General features: G+C 33.5%; 3 protein-coding genes and 1 pseudogene across 4 annotated transcripts; 1 reads left to right on the forward strand and 3 right to left on the reverse strand.

Moving 5' to 3' along the window:
- Nucleotides 1–17,664: 17,664 nt before the first annotated feature.
- Nucleotides 17,665–18,536, reverse strand: TVAGG3_0266470 (Flagellar C1a complex subunit C1a-32 family; the record flags this gene model as incomplete). Its single annotated transcript, XM_001583653.1, has 1 exon — nucleotides 17,710–18,531. The coding sequence occupies one exon, from the start codon at nucleotides 18,529–18,531 to the stop codon at nucleotides 17,710–17,712; it is 822 nt and encodes a 273-aa protein (XP_001583703.1).
- A 344-nt stretch (nucleotides 18,537–18,880) lies between these two features.
- Nucleotides 18,881–20,209, forward strand: TVAGG3_0266480 (DNA replication factor C complex subunit Elg1; the record flags this gene model as incomplete). Its single annotated transcript, XM_001583654.1, has 1 exon — nucleotides 18,926–20,047. One exon carries the CDS (start codon nucleotides 18,926–18,928, stop codon nucleotides 20,045–20,047), a length of 1,122 nt encoding a protein of 373 aa, XP_001583704.1.
- Nucleotides 20,210–20,316: 107 nt separating this feature from the next.
- Nucleotides 20,317–22,393, reverse strand: TVAGG3_0266490 (serine-type endopeptidase protein; the record flags this gene model as incomplete). Its single annotated transcript, XM_001583655.1, has 1 exon — nucleotides 20,399–21,955. One exon carries the CDS (start codon nucleotides 21,953–21,955, stop codon nucleotides 20,399–20,401), a length of 1,557 nt encoding a protein of 518 aa, XP_001583705.1.
- A 3,939-nt stretch (nucleotides 22,394–26,332) lies between these two features.
- TVAGG3_0266500 lies at nucleotides 26,333–26,729 on the reverse strand (annotated as a pseudogene). The gene has a single exon. A coding segment is annotated over exon 1 (397 nt).
- Between the last annotated feature and the right edge of the window lie 341 nt (nucleotides 26,730–27,070).

The following is a 27,070-nucleotide window of genomic DNA, read 5'->3' on the forward strand; positions in this document are numbered from 1 at the left end:
CTTCTATACAACTACCTAAATGATTATTCTATCTCTATTATCTATTCTAATTAAAGAATTTTTTTTCTCGATTTTGTTTTTATTGAATTTTTCTTTATGGATGAATGATGATACACGTCTAAAATCTTTCTATGTCAAGTGTTAAATAAATATAGGAATGAAATCTACGAACGAAATTTCTCCAATTCAAATTTAGCATTAACAACATTTTCACTGAGATCTAGATTATTACGTTTTTCATTACGATAAACAAATGTAAGCAAAATCTTCAAATCACGTCTTATTGTTTGTAAAAGATATTTTTTTTGCTACTTAGTTCAAAATGAGGAACATATATATTAGTGATAATATAAATGGGCTTAATATGGCGTAATAATTCAGCCATGGCCTAGCATAAGACGGGCATATTTCAATACTTCTCAATAATTGAAAAGTAATTGAAAATTTCAATAAATCCAGTTTTTTAGATGATTGAGTATCCGCCCGATTTCGTTTTAACGCGAAATGCGGGAGAAAGAATCAATAAAATCAAACAATTTACCGGTTTGGGCATACCTGTTCTTTTGGAGGGCCCAACAGGGTCAGCAAAAACTACATCCGCAAAACTTGCGCTGAATAATCCCGATATTGTAAGTTGTAGTTCCGAAACAAGTGTTGAACAACTTCTCGGACGTGTTACACTTGACAGTACAGGAAATGAAGTTACAAAATTTGAAGAAGGCCCATATACAAAAGCATTTCGAACTGGAGGAAGCCTAATCATTGATGAAATTAATCTAGCGCCACCAGATGTTCTTCAGTGCATTGAAGCATCACTTGATTCAGGCTCTCTCGAACTTAATTCTGTCGGCCAAAATACCGATAAATCAATTAAGAGGCACCCGGATTTTAAACTTGTAGCTACTATGAATCCTCCTAATGAGGATTACGTGAAGAATCGCAACAAACTTCTTAATAAATTTCAATCAAAGTTCAAAATCATCAATTTTGACAATTTTGATAAGATCGAACTTAAAGAAATCATCGAAAAGAAAGTAAATGATAATAATACTGTTACGAACTTTATCAAGTTCCATGAGTTCTGTTACAAAAGAGCATCAAAAGAGAAGTCTTACAGATGCTTCACAGTCAGAGATATAAATCTCGTTTTAAACTGTGTATCTGATGACATTCCTTTAGAGCTTGCAATTTATGTTGTTTACTGTTTATGCTTTTCAAAGCAAACACGTGAACAATACGAAGAAAAATACAAAAAGTATTGGCCCGAAATTCCACAGATGTTGAATGACAACAAAGTCATTGATGATTGCATCAGAAACAAAATCCTTTCTAGAACATTGGCAACTTCAAATCTTTTGTCAATAAGAAAGAGACAACCTTTGCTTCTCATTGGTGATATAAGAAGTGGAAAGACATCATTTGCAAGATGGCTTTCTATGCATTATCATGTACAAGGAAAGCAGCCAAAAACTGTAATTTGTACTCCAGAAACAACTAATGCTGATTTACTTGGAAAACATACAATTGATGCTTCCAAGCAATCTCAGTTTAACAATGTACATGATACATGGGTTGATGGACCAGTAATTCGTGCTATCACAGAAGGATCGATGCTTCTTCTTGATAACATAAATAATGCTCCTTCACAAGTAATTGAGCGTTTAAATTCTTTGATTGATAAGGCTTATTTACCTGGCCAATCATTTATTGTAAATGAACGACCAAACAACAAAATTGTGGAGATAAATGATGATTTCAGAATTGTTGCAACAGCGAGCAGAGAATCGATCAAACAAATGAGTCCAGCTCTGATCAATAGATTTGCAATTTTATTCATTGATAATCAGTTTGAAGACAAAGAAGAAACAAATAAAGCATTCAGTGATTACATTGATAAAGTTATTCCTTCAAAATCAAGACAAATCGTCATGGAAAGTCTTCTTCCTTGTGTTGACAAAATTAATGTCATTGAGTGTATCAATCTTTTCAGCAAAATCAAAGGAAAATATAAAGATATTAAGGATAAATCGATTATATCTTTCAGCAAGAATGTTTTCCTTGGAACGAATGAACATGTTGATGATGACTTGACTGAGAAAATTTTGAAATCATTAAAGAAAAATGACACAAAATTATTCCATTTCAAGGATTCTCCAAAGATCAAACAACTTATTGCATCATTGATTGCCCTCTACAATGCAGGGAAACATGTCGTTCTCCAATCACAAACAGGATTTGGAAAGACATCAGCTGCAGAAGCTTTAGGAGAAATCATTGATCTTCGTGTTTTCAAAGTTGCATTTAATAATGAAACACAAATTGGAGAATTATTTGGTAATTACACAATTAGTGATAAAGGTTTTGATAATAAGAAAGGACCTCTTGCTGAATCAATGAGCAAAGGAGGAATTTTCATTGCTGATGAACTAAATCTTGCAGAGGCAAGTGTTCTTAAATCATTAAGAATTGCTATTGAACCAAAGGAAGGAGATGATATCGAACTTCCAAATAACGAAAAAACTGTTACTGTTTCTCCGAACTATTTCTTCATTGGATGCCAAAACGACATTACAATGAATGGCCGTAGGCAATTACCAACTGATCTTTCTTCTAAAATCGTGATGTTAAAATATCCGCAAATTGATGAAGTGGATATAAAGAACATTCTTAAAGACATTGTTCTAGAAATGAATGTTGATCTTATGGTATACTTGCAGAACACAACTGATTTAATAATGAAGATCAGGAGCTCTAATTTATTGAAATCAAAACCATGGTCATTTAGAGAGGCAAGAAGATTCTTAAGAAGAATTCTTTACTTCAAAAAGAATGAATCAATCAAACCATATCATCATGCATGCTTCATGATTCTTAGTGTTCATGACAATGAGAACGATGAACTTATCAATGAAGTTCATAGAGTTGTGTCTGAATCTTTCAGATTAGATGAAACAGAGAAGAGAATTCTTCTTAATGATATCAAATCTGATGTCATTGTAAATGATATGACAAGTTCATTCGAACTCCAAAAAGGAAGTATCAGAATAATTACTGATAAAGTCAATATTAATCCGAACTTAAAGCAAGTTTGGAAATCATACTTTAACATTCTTATGACTCATCCACAGGAACCGATCTTGATTTGTGGTCCTTCAGGATACAAAGAGTACATTGCGAAGTTAATTACAATAAATAACTTCACATCAGTCAATCTTAGCAAAGATTCAACGACATCTTCCCTTATTGGAAGCATCAATCTCACTGATAGGAAATCTGTAATTACAATGCTGTTTGATATTCTTTCTAGAATAGATAATTCAAACACTAAATTCATGGAATGCAATGAAATCAAAAACAGTTACTTTGCAAAAACTTTCAATCAAGAAAGATTTGAAAATTTCATTGATTCAATCCAAGAAAATAAGAATGAAACATTTGTAAATGTCATCAAACAAATCAGATCAAATATTGTTGATATAATGAAGCAAAATGATAATTTCTCAACATTTTTGTCACATTATATCACAATTTTCAAACCAGGTTTGATAACATCAGCAATTTTGCAACAAAAAGCTCTTATTCTTAAGAATTTCTCACATCCACCAATCTCCGTCATAGAGAGATTGAATGAACTCTTCTCAATTACACCAGAACTTACATTGAGTGAAGATTTCACGAATACAATTGTTTCTCATGAAAGTCAAACAATTCGCGTTGACAAATTCAGAGTTTTTGCTACAACAACTACTCAAGAAAAGTCCAAATTATCAGAAGCTATGCTTTCAAGACTTACTGTTGTTAAGACTTATTCTTATAGCAAAGATGACTATCAATACATATTTGATCCAATGTTCTGGAAGAATCTTCAAGAAGAATATTGGGACAATATGACTCTCAATCAAAAGTTCATGATTAATAACATTGCAAAAAGAGTTTCAGATAGACTTCATGATAAAGATTCAGATAAATGTTTTGCACTTGCATTAAACATGATGAATATGATTCCAAATAATGATCTCTACGAACCACTTGAATTTGATGAAAAACATATCATTTCAAGAAAAATGTATGTGATTCCTAATAATTTCATTGAACCAAAGACTAAACTTGTTCAGACAAAATCAATTAATGCAATCACAAATCTTTTGTTCTCAGCTGCCAAGATGAAATACAGTTCAATCATTCAAGGACTATGCGGAACAGGAAAATCAACTGTTATCAAATATTTGTCAGAAATATTTGATGCAGATTTAATAACAGTTAGAATTTCATCATCAACAACTGTTGAACACATTTATGGCCAGAATGAACTTGTCCAGAAAGAGAATGGTGCATCATTCAACTTCAAGAAAACAGCATTACTTGAGAAGATCACAGGAAATAGTTCAAATGGTCGTCCAGTTTGGGTTATATTAGAAGAAATTGATCAAGCTTCTGATAGTCTTATTGACTCTCTTATCCAGTTATTTGACTCAGAATCAAATCAAATTTTATTACCAAACGGAAGCACAGAGACAAAGAATGAATACATCATTTTCGGCTTATCTTCAAAGCAATTCTATAACGAGAGCATCCTTAATAATGCTGTTTGCTTTGAACAAGAAGATTACTCAGAAGAAGAATTTGTTAAAATCTGTGAAGAATTGTATATAAACAATTCAAACTTTGCAAACGATGAAATCAAGAATTTCCCACGTAAATTATATGGATGGAAGAAAATTGCTAAAGAAAAACAAATTTCATTCCCAATAACAATTCGAACTTTCAAGAACTTCATCAATTCCGTGAAACAAAATCCAAATGGAATCAAAGTTATTGAAAACCAAATTTACAAATCAATTTTCGATGAAAATCTTCCAAATATCAATAAAGAGAATGAGGAAGATGAACCACAAGTAAGTAATGAAGATGGTTATGTTTCAATCAATGGAAACAGATATCCTTATTACATCCAAGATGAAAGGAAACAATCATTGATCCAGAATTTAACTTATTCTCAAAAAATGTTGTTTACAATTCTTAGTAGTATCATTGATAAACATTTTCCAATCATTATTCAAGGAAAGACTGCATCAGGAAAGACTCATACAATGAATCTTTTCGCAGAAGCAATGGCACAAGAATTAGTCGTTCTCCAATTAAATGTAGAAACAAGTGACAGCATTGTTTATGGTGGATATAAACCACTTTCTGAATTAAGACAAACTCAGATAACAGAAATATCAGCAATGTTGGAAGAAATTAAAAAAGTAAATAACCAAGTTAAAAAGATTCAAATTACAGAATGGACACCAAATTATCTCAGGAAAGTTGTCAACCAACTCACAGAAATCAAAGACATTACACAGAATCAAAACCAAATACAGATGATTGATAATTTGAACAACAAAATCATAAATGATTGCCAATTCTACAATCTTATTGATAAATACGATTCTATCATTGTTAAAGCAATGAATGAAGGAAAATGGTTACTTCTTGATGGCATTGAAGCATGTCCAGGTGTTATTCTCGATCGCTTAATTACTTTATTTAGTTCTTCACCGAGATTGGATTTATATGAAAAAGGAACAGACAATGAAATCATTGCCAAGCAAAACTTCCGTGTTTTCATGACATACAATCCATATGAAGCAACAATGCGTCAAAAGATATCACAAAGTTTGCTGAACAGATGCTTTGTATACACATTAGATCCAATTGACCATGATTTCAATGATTCATTCAATGTTATATTCGGTATTATTTCACAAGTCAAAAATACCGGATTTACAAGTACCATTGATTTACAAAAACTTGTTGCAAGACTCATCAATGTTCACCTCCACTTGAAATCCGATGAATCAAATATTGATGGAAGAACATTAGTTAGATTAACTCATTCTTTAGAAGTGTCAGCACCATTAACAAGAAACAAAATCATTGAAGCTCTTGAAATCAACTATTCAAACAAATTGGATATTGATGACAAACTGAGAGAAGAAATTGTTAGATTATTTGATGAAAATGTTGATGAAGAAAAACTAAAGAGATTCAAGAATGCAATTGTCAGACAAAGTACTGAACTTGAAAGCTTGATGAATACTTTGATTCAATTCCACAGAAACCAGAAAATTTCAATTGAAATCTTTATCAAAACATTTTTGAGGCTTCCATTCGAGAATTATGAAACTCTTCAAAAGGAACTTACATTTAACAATCAATATTGTGATATCTTCAAACTTATCTACAACTTCATTGATGTTGCTAAAAAGACAATTCAAAATGATTCAAAATTGGAAGGAAAATCATTGGATAAAATTAAAAAAGGTGAATTCGAGAAATTCGATGATTTCTTACTCAAAATCGAGACTTATTTATATCTCATCAATCAACACAATTTGAATCAACTCAAATATACAGCAAATGATCTAATTTTGCTTCACAAAATTGATTCTGCAAAACAACTGAATGATGCTTTTTATTATTTGTTATCAATGAGTAACTTCACACCAGCAATGTTTTTACCAACATCATACATGAATTTTGTTGCTAGATCTCTTTCTGATATGAAGGATCGTGGTTACAAAATCATATTACTCGAAAATCCACCTGAAGAAAGACTTCCAAAGACAGCTTATTTTTATTTCAAGAACAAGATTATGGACTCAATTTATTGCGATGATAAAGTCATTACAATCACAAAAATAGAACCAAATCTTAATAATTTCTTTACAACTATATTAGGAACAGATACAAAAGAGTTCAAATCTTATTCTGATAGAAATGTTTCACCTGATTTCAGAAAGACAATTTCATTCGATTACTTGTTAATTTTATACACTCCGATATTCCTTTCTCCAAGAGATGTTGCTGATATATTTAAAGATTATGCAAAAGAATCAATCCAAATTACATATGACATAATTGCAAAACAAAAAGATTTCAATCTTTACCAGCAATGGGCTGCAATCATTTCTGAAATTTCCACGATCATGCAAGCAGCCGATACAACATCATTAAGTGTTGTTGATTGGAGTTTAAGAAATAACAAGTTATTAGATAAGTTATTGTCTTTCGAATTTGATAAATTCAGTCATTGCAAATCATTCAAAGAAACAGTTGAGACATTAAAGAAAGAAGATGTTCGTCAAAAAAGGAATAAAAGAACAAATAAATCAGCAAAGGAATGGATGCAAGATATTCAAAGATACATTAATAGGAAAGAAAAAGATTACGAAGTTTTGGAATGGGCAAAAGATAACAATGCTTTTGATCTCAAAACAAAACCAAGTGATTTAGCAATAATGATAGATCGTGCAAATATTCAAATATATCCAAAAATGGACCTAGATTTCGAAACTCTCGGAGATTTACATTTATCCAAAGAAAATAACGACAAACAAGAAGATATGACATGGTTTTATCATTATTGCAAATATTCATATGAATCATATTTACTCAAAATGATGAGTGAAGGTTCATTTAGAGCTGCAATGATTTTCTCAGACTTCTATGAAGGAATCAAGATGCAATTATATGATATTTTCAGCAAAGGAAATACAATGATATTGGATGAATATCATAAGAAAATTGTAACCGAATTATTTGAGAATCTTTCAGAACATAAGGATTTTATTCTCAAATCAAATGTAATAAGAGCACTTAACAAACTTTCAAATCCATCAGATTTTGTATCAAAATCATGGAAAGCTGTATTAGCGAAGATCAATAAAATGATTCCTCTTGAGATTCCATTTGTTTTCCCTGAAATTAACGAATCTACAATTTCAAGCTTTATTGAAGCATCAATTCACATGAAAGGATTCGAAATTCTTGAAAGATTTAATCAATTTATGGAATACAGAAAACAAGCAATCAAAGATCCACCACAATCTTTTAGTGAATTGAGTGAAGTTATCCATAGAATTGATCCTAATTTAGTTCAATTTGCTGAATTTTGTCATTCGATTGAAAATCAAAAAGAAGTTGAATTCAACTTTAATGACACAATGCTTTACCGTAGAGATCTTTTGGAATTTGCTCCTTTCTTATCAATACTATTAAATAAGAATCCAGAAATGAAAAACATTCTAAACTTATGCCTTCCAAATGATGATAAATCTGAATTTCGCGCTGTTGTTGGTCTCTTCATTATCAGGTTATTTGCCAATAATAATCTAATTTCCGTCAACACCAAAATCAACCAAATCATTCACAATTTGCTCAAAGAAATCGTTGATGAATGGTTTAAGGCTCCATCTCAATTCATTGTTGATTACATTATGATTGTAGGAAATTACAATGTTGCCAATGATCATCAATATGATTACAACTTACCATCATATTTGAATGATGAAATAGAAAAAATTGCAAAATTCATAATGGATTCAAATTACACAAATTACTTTTTAGATACTTTGAAAGTCAATTACCCTGTTGCAATTCGAAAATTCATCGAAAACAAATATCCACAAAATGAAATTGATGAATTTTTCAACGAAGATGGAGAGAAAAACATCAATGAATATCTCGTCAATAATTTTACAAATCTTTTGAAATCAACTTTAGGATATACAAGAAATCTATATGAATTCATTGAGCAGTTCACAGATAAAGAAGAAATAACAAATAATAAATCAATTGTTATCTTTGGATGTTTGACTTCAATTAGCCAATATGTTTCCGATCAAAACATTGATATATCGATTCTTTCTGATTATTGCAAACAATTATTTAGTAATTTCGATATTCAACAATTCAAGACAATGATAAACAATCCAGATTATGATAATAAATCAAACGATCCATTTTGGAATCCATTAGGATGCTTTACTGAATTCTACAAAAGAAAGTTAAACGAGGATATAACTCTTGATAATGCCGAACTTAATTCAAATCAGGATCAATTAGAAAGATTCAAGAAAACAAAATACTATGAATCAATGCAACAAGCAATTCTAGAAGACAAAAAGCAATTCATTGATCAATATAATTCCCGCTACTTAAGAAAAGATATCAATGATTTGTGGATAGAATATTCTCATTTAGCGAAAACTTTAATTGATTCAATTCCTCGTATTGATGATCCAAATGCCACAGTTTTGAAACAGAATGAACTAATTCCAAATAAGGTCCTTGAAAAAATAATTCCTAATCCTCTTAAATATCAAAATTCGATGAAATATACTCTTATTAAAGTCAAAAAGAATGATACTAAAAAGAATTACATTGAAATCATTGATTTGACAAGCTGCGATGATAATAACACATTTAGAAAATCTCTTGATAAATCATTTTGTATATTGCAATTAAGTCCAGGAAAGAGATTAGAAGATTTCGAAATCAAAGATTGCGAAGTTGAAAAATTCGATTTTTATATTGAAAGAAATGCTGTTTCTAAAACTCAACTAAAACTCAATGAATTATCAGACAAATATTATTCAATTAAAAAGGATATCAAAAAAAATTCTAATCACATTATATTCGATTATGATGAGCTTGATGTCAAATTTGGTGATAAAACATATAATGAATTCATTGATGTCCTCAAATCATTGCCTGAGATGGAAATCAATGAATTTGTAAAGATTTTCCGTTCTTTCGGACTTCCAACACTTGAATATGATCGAAGCTATTCAATGAAAAATACAATCAATCAATTCAACATGATTAAGCAGAAACTGGAAGATTCTCTTAATTTGATGAGAATTAACAATAAATTATCAGAAAGGCTCAAGGAAAACAAGACCAAATTATCAGGAATCAAAGATTTTTCATTATCTTTTAATAAGAATATTCCAAATCCAGAACCAAAGATAATTGATTTTGACAACATTAAAGAAGAAACTCTATTTGCTCCAAACATTGTTGTGAAAGGCAGCAGGATAGAATCATCATTTAAGAATATTAATATTGAGCTTGTTAATGTACCTATTTTTGCAAAAACGCCATTCCAGATCAACATTCCAGTAATTGGAAGATTATTTGATTATGAAATATCAATTGAAGGATCTGATGAAATCAAATTCGAAAAAACCAAAAATGCAATTGCATTAGTTGCCTCTACATCTGAAAACAAAGAACTCAAAGCAACGCTAAAAATCAAAAATCACTCAATTCCGATTTTTATTAAGTACAATTACATTAAGTCTCCGAAAATTTACATCATATCTCCAGGAAATGATTTCGTTGATCTTAATGGAAAGATGTTCTTCAAATCCACAACATTTGTTAATGAGAAAATACCTTTGTATGTTGAAGATGAAACAGGAACAAGAATTGCTCATACATTGACATTCAAACCCGGTCAAGATTCAAAGCAAAAGATACAACCTATCTATAATTATGATACAGTGAAGAAAGAATCATATTTTAGCTTCCCTACTGAAGATTATGCGGACATGTTAATTTATGTCAACATTTCTGGAATGAATTCAAATGTTATTAAATTCAAATCAAAGATTATAGAGAGACCCATTGTTTTTAAGACATGGAACATAAGCAGCAACCAGTTCGAGAAAGAATGTAATATTTGGGCAGGTGAACTTCTATGCGAATATGCTTTCCAATTTGAAACATACACATTGGATGAAAAAGAACCAATTAACATTAAAGTTACTCCAAGTTCTAATAATATACTTCTTAAAATGAGAGGCGATCTAAATTATAAAGATAACTCAATCACGTATACTATTTTCAACGAAAGGAACAATAAAATTGCTCATCAAATTCCATTTTCAATTGCATTTAACAAAAGGGAAGATAAAATCGAGAATTTGTCTATTGAAATAAATTATTCAGATGTACATTTCAAGCACCAAATCGATGTTGTTCCATGCTACATCAAATTTTCTCAAACAAATGATGGTGTTTGCTTCCTTTATGATACACCAAATAATAATAGAGTTCCGAGCTGCAAAGGCAAATATTACGACATGGAGAGTGCATATCCAATTATTGCACCAAATAACATAATGCCGATAATGTTTTATTATCATGTTATTACGCCATTTAGCTATAATGTATATTCCAACTATGAACCAAATTCATATGCACTAATTGGATACAACAAATTTAGAATACCAGTATTTACTCCATATATTTATAACCTCATGTATTTCGTTATTGAGCCAGAAGGAAAATATTATTATTGTCATAGAACTGAGTTACCAAAGAGGTGTCAAATTATATGTGGACGATTAGGACAAGACAATATTAAATTCCAAAAAGAAGACAATGATCCTGACAAGTGGCAATTATGTTGGTTCCCGTACTCAGATAATCTTGATAATACCAGAAGAATCCTAGAACAATATCCACACAAGATTATGGGAATTATTGATAAAATAATGAAGTTTATAAGATTACCTCAAGAAATTATAGAAGATTTCCAAATTCTCAAAGAAAAATATAGACATACAAATAACCTCATTGATTTTATCATGAAACAATTCCAATATCGACTTGATGCTCTTAATAGACAGAAAGGACATTTAAGAGTTGATGCTGATATGTATGCCATTTTTGAGGAAAGAAATAATTTGCAAGTTCCAATTCAAAAGCTTCAATACCAATATTATCTCAATAAAATTGACTTTGATTGCAAACGTAATATAAGGAATTCCGTCCAATTGGCAACCAACAAACAGAAACATGCAATATTCAATCAAATTCTATCAGAGAATAGATTAGAATATCTATTTAGTGACGACATTTATAAACCGTACACCAATCAGATAGAAAAACCGGATCAGAATAGTATTTATAGTGAAATTGATCAAAAGATCAAAATTTTATGTGATAATGCTCCAGTAAATTCGATCATCAAAAGCTATTTTGAAATAACAAGAGATACAAAAGGACCAATTATCCAAGTCAGCGATTTTATTCTATCTATTGTTTCGAAACCTGAACAAAGTGATAACAATCTGAAGATAATCAATAATTCAGAGTTTAGTGCATCATCTCAAGATAAAAAGAATGAATTGCAAGATCTGGATTCAGGAAAATCAATTGGACAATATGTTCAATGCTTTGAAAATTATTTGAATTTCTGCAATAACTTCCCTAATGTTCTGAGAAGCATTAAATCTAATCCAACACCTGAAGACAAAGAAAAAGCCAATGCAAGCTATGAAAAACTTGCCAAAATTGATGGTTGGGCAAAGAAAATAGTTGAAGACGGAAACAATTCACTCATTTTGATTGCAAATAATTATCATCAGTATTTCAGCATTCTTGAAAATTTATTATTTCATAACAATGATGACAACAATGCATGCTTTGTTATTCCAAAATCAATAGCTCCAAAAATTGCAACCGTTTGGGAAGGATACAAAAATGATACACCTAAAATTAAACAAAAAGAAGAATCACATATAGAAATCACTAACAGTGCAAAGTCTAAAGAAAACAATGCTTCAAAATCACAATTGAAGATTGATAAAAACTCAAACGAAGGAAAAGGAGTTACAAAAATTCAGATTGAAGGTACCACTGATGAAATTCAAAAGAGTATTTTGGAAACAATGAAGCTTGCTTCAAGAGATGTGATTCTCAAGTATTCGACTGCAACACTCGATGAAGATTCAACAAAGGAAATTATGGATCAGCAAAAAGATATTTCAGGCATCGATGAAATCATTAAATGCGCACTTCCTCTTGCAATTTCGATTGTTAATCAAATTTATGAGTCGAAAATCACTCTTGGAAATAGACAAGTTGCGGTTTTCTTGGATTCAAGCAGTACAATAGGTTCTGAATACCAAAGAAATGCAACATTCTCAATGTTTGTTTCATTGGCTTTGGCTCTTGAATACCTTCATATTCCATCAAATCTTTACGTTTTCTGTGATACTGGATTCCAATTCTATGTCAAATCGAGTAAGAATCCTCTTAAGAAAGAACATATTCAGGCTGCTCTTGATGCATTTTGTGTTTTCAGAAAGCTTTCAAACATCGGAGATGCTTTATCTAAGATGAAGAAATTAGATGTTTCTACGGTGTTTGTAATTACTGATGGATTCCTTTATAACTTACACGATACTGAAGGATATAGAAATTTATTAAAGGATAAAAACATTAAAGTTAACTTCTTGATTATGTCAACTCTTGAAAAAAATGATTTGGCACAAATGAAGATATGTATAGATAAATCAATCACAAAGATTAATGAACATAATCCAAAGCTTTTTGTAAATTACATTGAAGAGTTAGCAAATGTCTACAAGAGATCGGATGATATTTCTTCATTTGTTACAAAAGGTTTCTTATCTTCAGAAGAGAAGTTTACAAATATTCATAATCCAAAGTTAATTCAAATGTTGGAGTGCGAAGATTCAAATTACGAATTCAAAGATATTGATAATCCATCAACAATGTATAGTTCAAGATACAACGAGACATTAGATATCAGTGTTTCAGAAATCTTCAATATTCCTGCAATTGATGAATCACAATTCATCATTAAAAGCAAGAAATCTAAGGAGATTTTATTCAAAGGATATGATCAGATCAAATCTATCCAAACAAGAATCTCTAATTCATTTGAGCCAAACAAACCAACACAGTTCTCACAGAGCACAAAAGGAAGCAACATTTCAATTAAAGGATATATTCAGTTCTTAGTTACACAAGGACAAGAACAAAGAATATACTTGGAGAGGAATGCTGGATTAGTTCTTTCTCATTCATTATTCGTTGTCATTGATGGAAGTATTAGTTGTTTCAATGAACACGTTGCTAACCTGTCATTGCAAACAATTATTTGCACATTAAGTTCTTTGAAACTTGTTGATTTTGATAATGTCACCATTTTCATCAGCAAAGGAAATGATGTCATCGAAATCTGCCATGAAGTACAAAATACTGATCTATTCGCAGAGAATTCTCCACTTTGGAATGCAATTATTTCCATCTGTACTTCTCCATCACCAACGAGTGACATTGTTTCAGCTCTTTCAATTGTTGATGATATAAGAGTCAAACAACAATCAAAGCAATCGCTTTGTTTGTGTTTCACAGATTGCATGCTTTCTTCGCAACAAATGAAAGGTCTTGGAACAATCATTACTCAACTTGAAAGCAGACGTGCAGATGTTTATGCAGTTGGCATTGGATTAAATCCAAGCAACATTGAAAAAGGATTCAAATATTCATTCTGGTCAATGAATCCTCTAATGATAATATTAGCAATTGCAAAGTCTCTTAGAGGACAATTCAATCCAAATGAAATTTTGCCGTTTATTCCTGATAAAGTTCTTGATACTGATCTTAAGAAAGTTTCTGAAATAATCCAAAATTGCATTGAAAACCATGTTTACAAAGATATCTATAACAGATTAGATGAGATCACTCGTACACAGGAAACATTCTCTTACTACTACAATGATGAAGCATCATCAACAAGAATGGTGGATGTTCCAGTAGCCGGATCGGGAACAGGATCTCCAACAAATACAGGATCTTCAAGGAGCAACATCCAAACAAACAAGCCAAATACTCCATTGATGATTCAAAAACCAAATGAAGTTAAAGATCTCGGAAAAGGAAAAATTTGGGACTTTAAGATCCTCATTTGCCAGTTCTGGGATTATTGCATGATGCCAGCACATGTAAAAGGAGAAAGTGAATACATTTCAAAGAAGACATTAGAAAATCCAGATGGAATTATTGAGTCATTGAAAGGACTTGGAATCAAATGCGAAATTGTTCAGAACTACAAGAAAGCCATTGAATGCATGACATCAGGACAATTCTCACAAGTTTGGGTAATTTGTGGACGTGGAGAGAATAAGAAACCAGATGAATTGAATGAGAATGGAACATCATATTTGATTGATCAATTCATTGATTGTCTAATTCAATTCCATAAACATGGTGGTTCTCTTTTGATATCAGGAGATAATAATCCACTTACTTATGAACTAAACAAATTCCTTGAGAAAGTAGAACTTGATGGAATTAAGCCACAATTCTCATTCAGTGTCAACGAAGATGGTGGAAACATGCTGATGTTTGGAGATATTGATAGCGAAAATGCTCAATTATTTGATCAAAGATCAGTGATCAAAGTTGCAGGTAACGAAAGACCTCTTTACGGATTCAATGTCAAGACACTGTTCGAAGGAACAACAATATCTTGTGCTCCAGGTGATGCAGACATCAAACCATTCCAGCCATTCATTATTTCAAAAGAAGGAAACTACGCAAACATGTATTATATGGCTCCTTCAAACAATAAATGCGGAGATATAATTCTTGATGGTTCTTTCACAAGATTCTTCAATGAACTTCATGAAGAAGGAACATTAAGACTTGTCAGAAACATAGCTGTTTGGTTACAATCGGTTGAACGTCGCGAAAGACTTTTAAGAGGTCACGAAAATGCAATTAAATGGAAGGTCAAAGAATTTGTATTCCCAATCAAAAATGTTGATAAATCCACAATCAAATTCAACAAATATTCAAGTGGAAACAGTATTGATATTTGCCTAGTTGTTGATGCAACCAAATCAATGAATGCAGATCAAAACAACCAAAGAGAATGGGTTGAAAAAGAAAACGAAAGATCAATGATCAAAGGAGCAAAGAGTATTTTCAAGAGATTGATGGATTACACAAAATCAAAATACTCTGATATCACAGTTAGGTATTCTGCTGTTTTCTTCCGTGATGAAGCTATGGCAGATCTTTTGTACAGAAGAAAAGAGGTAAAAATAGGAACAAAGACTTTCAATGTTGCAACAGTATTTGATTTCAAATCAAATGGAAGAAGTATTGATCCAGTTAAATTCGATGAAGTTATGACAAACGGTGGTGCAGGTGATGGTCCTGAAGACTGGGTCCAGGCATTCAGTAACATGCTTGATTTGCAATGGGATGAAAAGGCCAAAAAGATTATGATCATGATCACAGATTCAAGCTGCCATGGTGATAAATTCGATTACAGAAAGTGTCTAAATGATAAAGATATTGAAATTAACCATGTTGAAGGACCAAAGGTAGAAAGATTAATTAAAGAAATTGCCGAAAGAAAAATCGATGTTTGTTTCATTACTACATCTGATAAAGCTAAAAAAGGAATGAAAGAGTTTAAGAAAGAGTATGAGGAAGCAGGTGGAACAAACTTCAAGACAATTCATGAAACATTTACAGATGCTGGTCAAGAGTTGAAAGACGCCGTTTCGAATATGATTACAGGAGTTGTTGATACTGCAGTTGCTTCATTTAATACATCAAGAGTGAAAGAAACAAAACTTGATGCAAACATTGTTCTTCCAAAGAGAAAGAAGAGACAAGAAATTTCATTAAAGATTGAAGAAAATAATGAAAAAATTGAAGCTCCACAAACAGATACAAAGAAGAGAGTATCAGGAATTATTGAAGTTGAAAGTTCTCAACAAAACATTAAAACTGAAAAGATGGAATCACTTGAGATTACAAAACCAGAGAAACAATCTTTTGAAAAGTATACTACAAAAATTAGTGAACACCAGGTTAAGATTCAAAATCATAGCGATATGAATAAAAAACAAAAAGAAGAATATGTTCGAAAAGCTACTGCAATTCCGCCGAAACCACAATCAATCCAAATTGTTTCTCAATCATATAAAGAAAATACTCAGCCAGAGGCAATGATGAATAATCCAGCTTCCCAACGTCCACAGTTATTAATCCAAATTCCTCTTCAGAAGCAACAATTGAATCAATTACCTCCACAACAACAGATGAATCAATTGCCTCCACAACAACAATTGAATCAGTTGCCTCCACAACAGCAACAACAGATGAATCAATTACCTCCACAACAGCAACAACAATTGAATCAATTGCCTCCACAACAGCAACAACAGATGAATCAATTACCTCCACAGCAGCAACAACAGATGAATCAATTACCTCCACAACAACAATTGAATCAGTTGCCTCCACAACAGCAACAACAGATGAATCAATTACCTCCACAACAGCAACAACAGATGAATCAATTACCTCCACAACAACAATTGAATCAATTGCCTCCACAACAACAATTGAATCAGTTGCCTCCACAACAGCAGCAACAGATGAATCAATTACCTCCACAGCAGCAACAACAATTGAATCAATTCCCTCCACAGCAACAATTTATTCCATTTACTACACAACAATTGCAGCAACTTCAGCAAACGAATCCACAACAGTTGCAACAACTTCAGCAAATGATCCAACAAACTCAGATGATGATGCAACAATTCATGATTCAAAATATGAGTCAGAACCAGTTTCAACCTAATTTCCAATATGGAATACCTCAGAATATGAATCAAAATCAACTAATGAATTTCCAATATGGAGCACAACAAAATATGAATCAGTTTCCGCCACAGTTTAACTTCCAGCCTGTACCACAGCAGAATATGAATCAAAATCAACAATATGGTTTTGGGCCTGTAGCGGCACAGGAAACACCCCTTCAAGTACAAGCATCGCCAACAGGCAATTATCAAGAGTTTGGTTTCAATGCGGATATTCCAAATACTTCCCCTCAACAAAATACGAATCCAAATAGAAGAAATCGTTCCAGAAAATAATTTTTTATAATGTAATATTTATTATTTTTTTTTATTTTTATATATTTTATAAAATATTTTTATTTGTTAAATTTCTAAGTGTAATTTAATTCAAAACAAACGCTTCTAATTTAAATTTAATATTAATAAAAACTATTTACAACAAACATAAGATTTAACGTCCAGATGCAACTGTTTGCTGGACTTTACCGACCATTTCCTCAAGATTGTCATATCTTTTATTGATTATATCAATTACATTTTCTGTGTATTGCTGGATTAGCTCTCTTGCATCCTCAAGATTGATATTGCCTTTAGGCAAAACAAACGGCTTAAATGTAATTGAATCATCAACATAATAAGGCTCTTCAACACAATTAGCCAAAGGAACTGGTTGAATTGGAGTGAAAATTCTTCTTTTCTGAGGAACTAGAACATCTTCTCTGTTATGGGTATAGGAGTATAATATTAATCTCAGAGGCCTAAAGAACACCTGATTATAAAAAGATAAAATTTTCTGTGTTTGTTCAATTGTAAACTTCCATTCTCCTTGGTTAAGCTCATTAAACATTGTTTGGAATTGATTAAAGAGATCAATACGAAGATTATCAATATTTGGTTTTGGTGCTGTAGGATCTGATAAATTATTTGCCTGTATTGCAGATGTTAGTAACCGATCGAGTGTCCTGCAAATAAATTGTGTCTGCGGCAGATCAAATTTTGATTCTAAACACCAAAGACCGTTTGCAAAATGAAAGTCTGCTGTGGTTGTGGATTTTATATCATTTTTATATTGATCATCATTAATACTAAACATAGCTAGAATATGCTTCATTCTTTCGTCGTCATCAGCGCACTCAATAAATTTTTGAGTTGCAGCAGTTGTCCATCCAGCCCCAACAACTTGCTTTTCTGTATCATCTCCTTTCCTTCCCTTAGTTGGAATGGTTTTTAGTTTCTTTTTACTCGAAGAACTTCTGCTATCTTGATGTTTCATATTAGTGTACGTTAACTATTTTAAAGTCCTCATTCGTTATAGATTGAATAAATTTAAATATGCAGATCAATTTGGAATCAGATAGATATGATATTATGAAAGTATAAACTGAAAATATTACGAAAATGTGAAAGATTCAATCGAAGAAAAACTACATGTTAAATTCAAGGCATAAGTAGTGTATTTGAATGTACCATTATATATTGCTTGAAATGGCTAGATTCCATATTCCGATGTAGAATTATGAAGAGAACATGAAATATTTCCCAATTAGATTGAAACACTCATTAATTTCATTAAATTTCTACGAATTTTAAGTAAGAAATGATTGATATTTTCCCCGAGTTCTGACAATTTTTGATGAATGAAGCATAAAAACTCTCCCAAAAAAGAAATGGGAAAGGGATTAGATATGCTTTTTACGATCACACCGAAGACTCCTAAGAAAGAAGCAAAGCCTCTTGCTAAAACTCGCACCGAAGCCTATATGTGGTCTGATCCATCTAATATTCCCTTTATTCCGACAAATTCATATATATCAGTTGAGTCATGGATCGTTAATTTTCATCAAAAAATGCCTTTTTGTTTACTTTATGGCCCTACAAGTTCAGGAAAATCCAGAATTGTTCATACAATTTCTGTTAGATACTGTTTACACTTAATAGAGATAGATTGTGCATCCGCAAAAGATATTAAAAGTTGTATTGACACAGCCAACGAAGCTACTCAATCCAGAAGCGTTGGCTCGTTCCTCGAAACGGAAAACGAGAATCAATCATCGATAAAACCTACCTCGATGGTAGTTTTTGAACATATCGATGCATTATTTACAGCAGGAACAAAAGTATCTCAAGCTTTACTGAATTTATTATCTTCATCTCGCGTTCCTATTATTGCAACATGCAACAAAAACTTCTTTAAGCCAGCAGAATGGATGCTTGTTGTATACGTTCCTAAGATTATTGACGCTTTTTTAGTTCTAAAAGAATCAACTTGGTTTAAGCAAAGCAAGAACCAACTGCAGACAGAAATGAACGTCAGAAAATTACTTTATATGACGAACTACGATATCAGACAAACATCTCTTCAAATGATGTTCAATGATTCTTCAGAAAAATTTTTACCACGCGATGAACAAATATATCATTCATTACTAAACGAGAATTCCGATACTTCTACGATAGATTTGAATTTATATCCAGATTATTTAGATTTATTAACTTCAATTGACAGCGAAGACTTATTCTGGAACTCTAAAATAGATCCAAATGTTATGAGTAGACCTTTGTCCGATACAGATAAGTTTACAAAAGAAGTTTATGATTATATCGGGACAAAATTCCAGGCAAGTAGGACTTCTTACATGCCGATAACAGAAACAATAGAATTTGCAGCCGTTGCTGCACAGAATTGCCAAATGAAGACAAGAACTCTTAGAGTATTACCATTATCAAAAATAGTTCCAATTACAGAAGATGATACTGCGCTTTTTATTAAGGCTGGCCAGTATCCATAATATTGTTTTGTATATTTTTGTGTTATTAAACATATATTTTTTTTTTTTGATGTGGCCATATGATCCACACTAAGCTCCAAAATACTCGAAATCATACATTTCTGATTAGCGTTAATTTTAACATCGATGAAATTTTTATAGATTTATCTTAATGAAGTTATTAGTTAAACATTTTAGTATATAAAAATAGAACATGTTTTGAGTTATATTATATAAAAGAATATTCTTCAATTTATATCACAAGAACGTTGAGTTTGATATTTGCTTAGAAATTAATCATTGATTTAGAAAATACGCATTTAATATAAAAACAATAACATAAAATAAGAAATAAGAAAAGTTTAGAATATATTAACTCTTCTTGCGTCTCCGAATTTCACGACTAAGTGGTTGAAGATTAAGAAGGGAATCATATGATGGAGTGCGATAGTATGTGCAGTTACCTTTAGAATCAGCAAACATGTCAATTGAGATACATTCATCGCATTTAGAGCGTGATGAACATTTATTGCAGTTATGTCCACATGATTGACAAACTTTGTTTGAATCACTGAAGTAACTATTTGGACATTGATTTGAACTACAGCTATTATTATATAGAACAAATTCTTCTGAACATATATCACATGTACCTTCATTAGTTGGGCAGCTTAAACAGTTTGTCACTGAACATGCTGTGCAATTATTTGTGTCATTGTTTTGGTAATATCCATCTCCACATGATTCAACACATTTGTGATCTTTCAAGAAGGAATTGGAATCACATTTTGAGCATGTGTTTTCATTTTCACATTTCTTACAATTTTCACTGCATTGATTGCATCTTCTATTTGTTAAATCTAAGAAATATCCTTCATCACATTCTTTAACACACTGATCGTTTTGAACAAGTAATCCGTCAGAACATGGAATGCATTCTTTGTTTCGAACAATATGTCCATTAGGACATGTTCTAAATTCACATTTATCTTCATATAAAACATGAGATGAATCACATTCAAGACATGTTTCACTATTTTCGCAGTTAGAACAGTTATCAATGCAAATATATTCAGATCGAATAGTAACTTTTCCATTTCCAAGATGTGAAACTTTTTGTCCATTCTTTATCTCAGAAAAAATAATAGATTCGTCATATGAAATGAATGAAGTGCCGCTAACTCCAACACTAAATGGGTTTCCATCTTCCCAGCTTCCTTTACCACCACGATAGCCTCCCCCACCACCACTTCCATACTTTATGTTTGAGCCAATGAGTTTGGAAGTGCCATTGCCACCAAATCGATCATTTGACATGTATATGGTGTCACTGGTTTCATAAACATCGTAGTTAGTAGTATTTCGGTAGAAACATGTATTATTTCCGCCGCCAAATGCACCGCCTGAATCAATGAATCCACCTGAACCTCCGGCAGCAACAATATAAAGTCTTTCGTCTAAAACAACACGACTAGATCCACCACCACCACTTGCCTTATATCCTTCACTTGTAAGAATGGGGAAACCACCATCTGGACGACATCCATCAGGATTGTAGAGGTTATCATTTCCTTTCTCACCAACTTCGACAACATATGGGAGACTTCGATTAGTCACTTTGATTTTAGCATGCGCATACGATCCTGGACCTCCTTGGTAAGTTGATAGTGGGCCTATCCAATAATCTCCACCTTGGGCTCCAAAACACTCAATATCATATAATCCTGGCCGTAATTCACTAGAATATGTATTATATCCAGCTGCATTATAGATTAATCTATCATCATTAATATGTTCACATTTTCCTTCATATAAAACATGATTTGAATCACATTCAAGACATGTTAAATTGTTTTCACAGTTAATACAGTTATCAATACAAACATATTCGGATAAAATAGTAACTCTTCCATTTTCATAATTTTGCATACTACTACTTCCATTAAATACCTCATAATGAACAATCAATTCGTCATTAGAAATGAAAGAAGTGCCACTAACTCCAACACCAGAAGGATTTCTTTTTCTATGACCTCCTTTACCAACTGGAAAAAACCCTCCACCACCACTTCCTGGAAATCCATTGCTAGATTTTCCATTACTTCTTCCTTGACTTTTTGCCTTATATATTGATTCATTTGTCTCAATATATTTATCTTTACCATATTCTTTGTAGAAACATGTATTATTTCCGCCGCCTGGTGCACCGTCAGACCAAGTTGAAGCACCTGAACCGCCGGCAGCAACAATCAAAATATTATCTCCTAATATAACGCGGCTGGATCCACCTCCACCGCTTGATTTAAATGAAGTATAAGAATTGTCAGGATTGCCACCATCTGGTCGGCCTCCTGAAGTTTGATTTCCTTTCTCTCCAATTTCAACATTGAGAGAAATATTTTTATTTGTAACCTTTATTGTAGCATGGACATATGAACCAGGTCCTCCATTTTTTAACTTTGCATGTTCTCATTACTTCGATATATCCAAGTGGACATTCTGTTAACTCACATTTATCTTCATATAAAACATGATTTGAATCACATTCAAGACATGTTAAATTGTTTTCACAGTTAATACAGTTATCAATACAAGTATATTCGGAATGAATAGTAACTAATCCATTTCCATAGTGTGGTTGAGTTTTTCCACTCTTGATCTCTGAAAAAACAATCGATTCGTCAATAGAAATGAAAGAAGTGCCACTAACGCCTATAATCGAAGGATTATTATTTCGAAAGCCACCAATTCCCCAGAAATAACCCCCTCCACCACCACCTCCATACTTTATGCCCGAGTCAATGGTCTTAGAATCTCCATTTCTATCATTTTGATCGTTTGACACGTATTGAGCATCATTAGTTTCAATTAAATTATATTGAGTAGGATCTTTATAGAAACATGTAGGGATGCGACGGTTTTACGCCATGACCGTTTAAAAATAGATTAATACGCCATTCGGCCGAATAACAAAACAATACAAAATTATCGCTGTCCTTTTTTTTCTTTCTTTCTTTCTCTTTTTTTTTTCTCTCTATCTCTTTCTTTTCTCTTTCCTCTTTTTACTCCTCTTTCTCTTTTCATCATTAAACATAGAAAGATATATTAATATTATTTTAAAATTAAAAAAATAAAGAAAGTATAATAAGTAATTATTTAGTTATCGATATATATATGTAAAGTGATAATCTGAGGATAATCTGAGGAGGAGTCTGAGGATTAGACCGAGGAGTAGTTTGAGGAGTTTGATGATAATCTGAGGAGTTTGAGGATAATTTGAGGAGTTTGAGGATAATCTGAGGAGTTTGAGGATAATTTGAGGAGTTTGAGGAGTAGTCTGAGGAGTTTGAGGATAATCTGAGGAGTTTGAGGAGTAGTCTGAGGAGTAGTTTGAGGATTAGACCGAGGAGTAGTCTGAGGAGTTTGAGGATAATCTAAGGAGTTTGAGGAGTAGTCTGAGGATAATCTGAGGAGTAGTCTGAGGATAATCTGAGGAAGAGTCTGAGGATAATCTGAGGAGGAGTTTGAGGATAAACTGAGGAGGAGTTTGAGGATTAGATCGAGGAGTAGTCTGAGGATAATCTGAGGAGGAGTCTGAGGATAATCTGAGGAGGAGTCTGAGGATAATCTGAGGAGTTTGAGGAGTAGTCTGAGGAGTTTGAGGATAATCTAAGGAGTTTGAGGAGTAGTCTGAGGATAATCTGAGGAGTAGTCTGAGGATAATCTGAGGAAGAGTCTGAGGATAATCTGAGGAGGAGTTTGAGGATAAACTGAGGAGGAGTTTGAGGATTAGATCGAGGAGTAGTCTGAGGATAATCTGAGGAGGAGTCTGAGGATAATCTGAGGAGGAGTCTGAGGATAATCTGAGGAGTTTGAGGAGTAGTCTGAGGAGTTTGAGGATTAGACCGAGGAGTAGTCTGAGGAGTCTGAGGATAATTTGAGGAGTTTGAGGAGTAGTCTGAGGAGTAGTTTGAGGATTAGACCGAGGAGTTTGAGGATAATCTGAGGAAGAGTCTGAGGAAGAGTCTGAGGAAGAGTCTGAGGATAATCTGAGGAGTAGTCTGAGGATAATCTGAGGATAATCTGAGGAGTAGTCTGAGGAGTTAGAGGATAATCTGAGGAGTAGTCTGAGGATAATCTGAGGATAATCTGAGGAGTAGTCTGAGGAGTTAGAGGATAATCTGAGGAGTAGTCTGAGGATAATCTGAGGATAATCTGAGGAGTAGTCTGAGGAGTTTGAGGATAATCTGAGGAAGAGTCTGAGGAAGAGTCTGAGGATAATCTGAGGAGTAGTCTGAGGATAATCTGAGGATAATCTGAGGAGTAGTCTTAGGATAATCTGAGGAGTTTGAGGAGTAGTCTGAGGAGTTTGAGGATAATCTGAGGAGTCTGAGGAGTAGTCTGAGGAGTAGTTTGAGGATTAGACCGAGGAGTTTGAGGATAATCTGAGTAGTTTCAGGAGTTGTCTGAGGATAATCTGAGGAGTTGTCTGAGGATTAGACTGAGGAGTAGTCTGAGGATAATCTGAGGAGTAGTCTGAGGATAATCTGAGGAGTTGTCTGAGGATTAGACTGAGGAGTAGTCTGAGGATAATCTGAGGAGGAGTCTGAGGATAATCTGAGGAGTTGTCTGAGGATTAGACTGAGGAGTAGTCTGAGGATAATCTGAGGAGGAGTCTGAGGATAATCTGAGGAGGAGTCTGAGGATAATCTGAGGAGTTGTCTGAGGATTAGACTGAGGAGTAGTCTGAGGATAATCTGAGGAGTAGTCTGAGGATAATCTGAGGAGTAGTCTGAGGAGTTTGAGGATAATCTGAGGAGTAGTCTGAGGAGTTAGAGGATAATCTGAGGAGTAGTCTTAGGATAATCTGAGGAGTTTGAGGAGTAGTCTGAGGAGTTTGAGGATAATCTGAGGAGTCTGAGGAGTAGTCTGAGGAGTAGTTTGAGGATTAGACCGAGGAGTTTGAGGATAATCTGAGTAGTTTCAGGAGTTGTCTGAGGATAATCTGAGGAGTTGTCTGAGGATTAGACTGAGGAGTAGTCTGAGGATAATCTGAGGAGTAGTCTGAGGATAATCTGAGGAGTTGTCTGAGGATTAGACTGAGGAGTAGTCTGAGGATAATCTGAGGAGGAGTCTGAGGATAATCTGAGGAGTTGTCTGAGGATTAGACTGAGGAGTAGTCTGAGGATAATCTGAGGAGGAGTCTGAGGATAATCTGAGGAGGAGTCTGAGGAGTTTGAGGATAATCTGAGGAGTAGTCTGAGGATAATCTGAGGAGGAGTTTGAGGATAATCTGAGGAGGAGTTTGAGGATAATCTGAGGAGTAGTCTGAGGATAATCTGAGGAGGAGTCTGAGGATAATCTGAGGAGTAGTCTGAGGATAATCTGAGGAGTAGTCTGAGGATAATCTGAGGAGTAGTCTGAGGATAATCTGAGGAGTAGTCTGAGGATAATCTGAGGAGTAGTCTGAGGATAATCTGAGGAGGAGTTTGAGGATAATCTGAGGAGTAGTCTGAGGATAATCTGAGGAGGAGTTTGAGGATAATCTGAGGAGGAGTTTGAGGATAATCTGAGGAGTAGTCTGAGGATAATCTGAGGAGGAGTCTGAGGATAATCTGAGGAGTAGTCTGAGGATAATCTGAGGAGTAGTCTGAGGATAATCTGAGGAGTAGTCTGAGGATAATCTGAGGAGTAGTCTGAGGATAATCTGAGGAGGAGTTTGAGGATAATCTGAGGAGTTTGAGGAGTAGTCTGAGGAGTAGTCTGAGGATTAGACCGAGGAGTAGTCTGAGGAGTTTGAGGATAATCTGAGGAGGAGTTTGAGGATAATCTGAGGAGTAGTCTGAGGATAATCTGAGGAGGAGTTTGAGGATAATCTGAGGAGGAGTTTGAGGATAAACTGAGGAGGAGCTTGAGGATAATCTGAGGAGTAGTTTGAGGAGTTTGAGGATAATCTGAGGAGGAGTTTGAGGATAATCTGAGGAGTAGTCTGAGGATAATCTGAGGAGTAGTCTGAGGATAAACTGAGGAGGAGTTTGAGGATAATCTGAGGAGGAGTTTGAGGATAATCTGAGGAGTAGTCTGAGGATAATCTGAGGAGTAGTCTGAGGATAATCTGAGGAGTAGTCTGAGGATAATCTGAGGATAATCTGAGGAGTAGTCTGAGGATAATCTGAGGATAGTCTGAGGATTAGAGATAATCTGAGGAGTAGTCTTAGGAATAATCTGAGGAGTTTGAGGAGTAGTCTGAGGAGTTTGAGGATAATCTGAGGAGTCTGAGGAGTAGTCTGAGGAGTAGTTTGAGGATTAGACCGAGGATTTGAGGATAATCTGAGTAGTTTCAGGAGTTGTCTGAGGATAATCTGAGGAGTTGTCTGAGGATTAGACTGAGGAGTAGTCTGAGGATTAGACTGAGGAGTAGTCTGAGGATAATCTGAGGAGGAGTCTGAGGATAATCTGAGGAGTAGTCTGAGGAGTTTGAGGATAATCTGAGGAGTAGTTTGAGGATAATCTGAGGAGGAGTCTGGGATAATCTGAGGAGTAGTCTGAGGATAATCTGAGGAGTAGTCTGAGGATAATCTGAGGAGGAGTCTGAGGATAATCTGAGGAGTAGTCTGAGGAGTTTGAGGATAATCTGAGGAGTAGTCTGAGGATAATCTGAGGAGGAGTCTGAGGATAATCTGAGGAGTAGTCTGAGGATAATCTGAGGAGTAGTCTGAGGATAATCTGAGGAGTAGTCTGAGGATAATCTGAGGAGTAGTCTGAGGATAATCTGAGGAGTAGTCTGAGGATAATCTGAGGAGGAGTTTGAGGAGTTTGAGGATAATCTGAGGAGGAGTTTGAGGATAATCTGAGGAGTAGTCTGAGGATAATCTGAGGAGTAGTCTGAGGATAATCTGAGGAGTAGTCTGAGGATAATCTGAGGATAATCTGAGGAGTAGTCTGAGGATAATCTGAGGAGTAGTCTGAGGAGTTAGAGGATAATCTGAGGAGTAGTCTTAGGATAATCTGAGGAGTTTGAGGAGTAGTCTGAGGAGTTTGAGG

This window comes from Trichomonas vaginalis, chromosome V (assembly GCF_026262505.1).
Source record: "Trichomonas vaginalis G3 chromosome V, whole genome shotgun sequence".
NCBI classification, from domain to species: Eukaryota; Parabasalia; order Trichomonadida; family Trichomonadidae; genus Trichomonas; species Trichomonas vaginalis.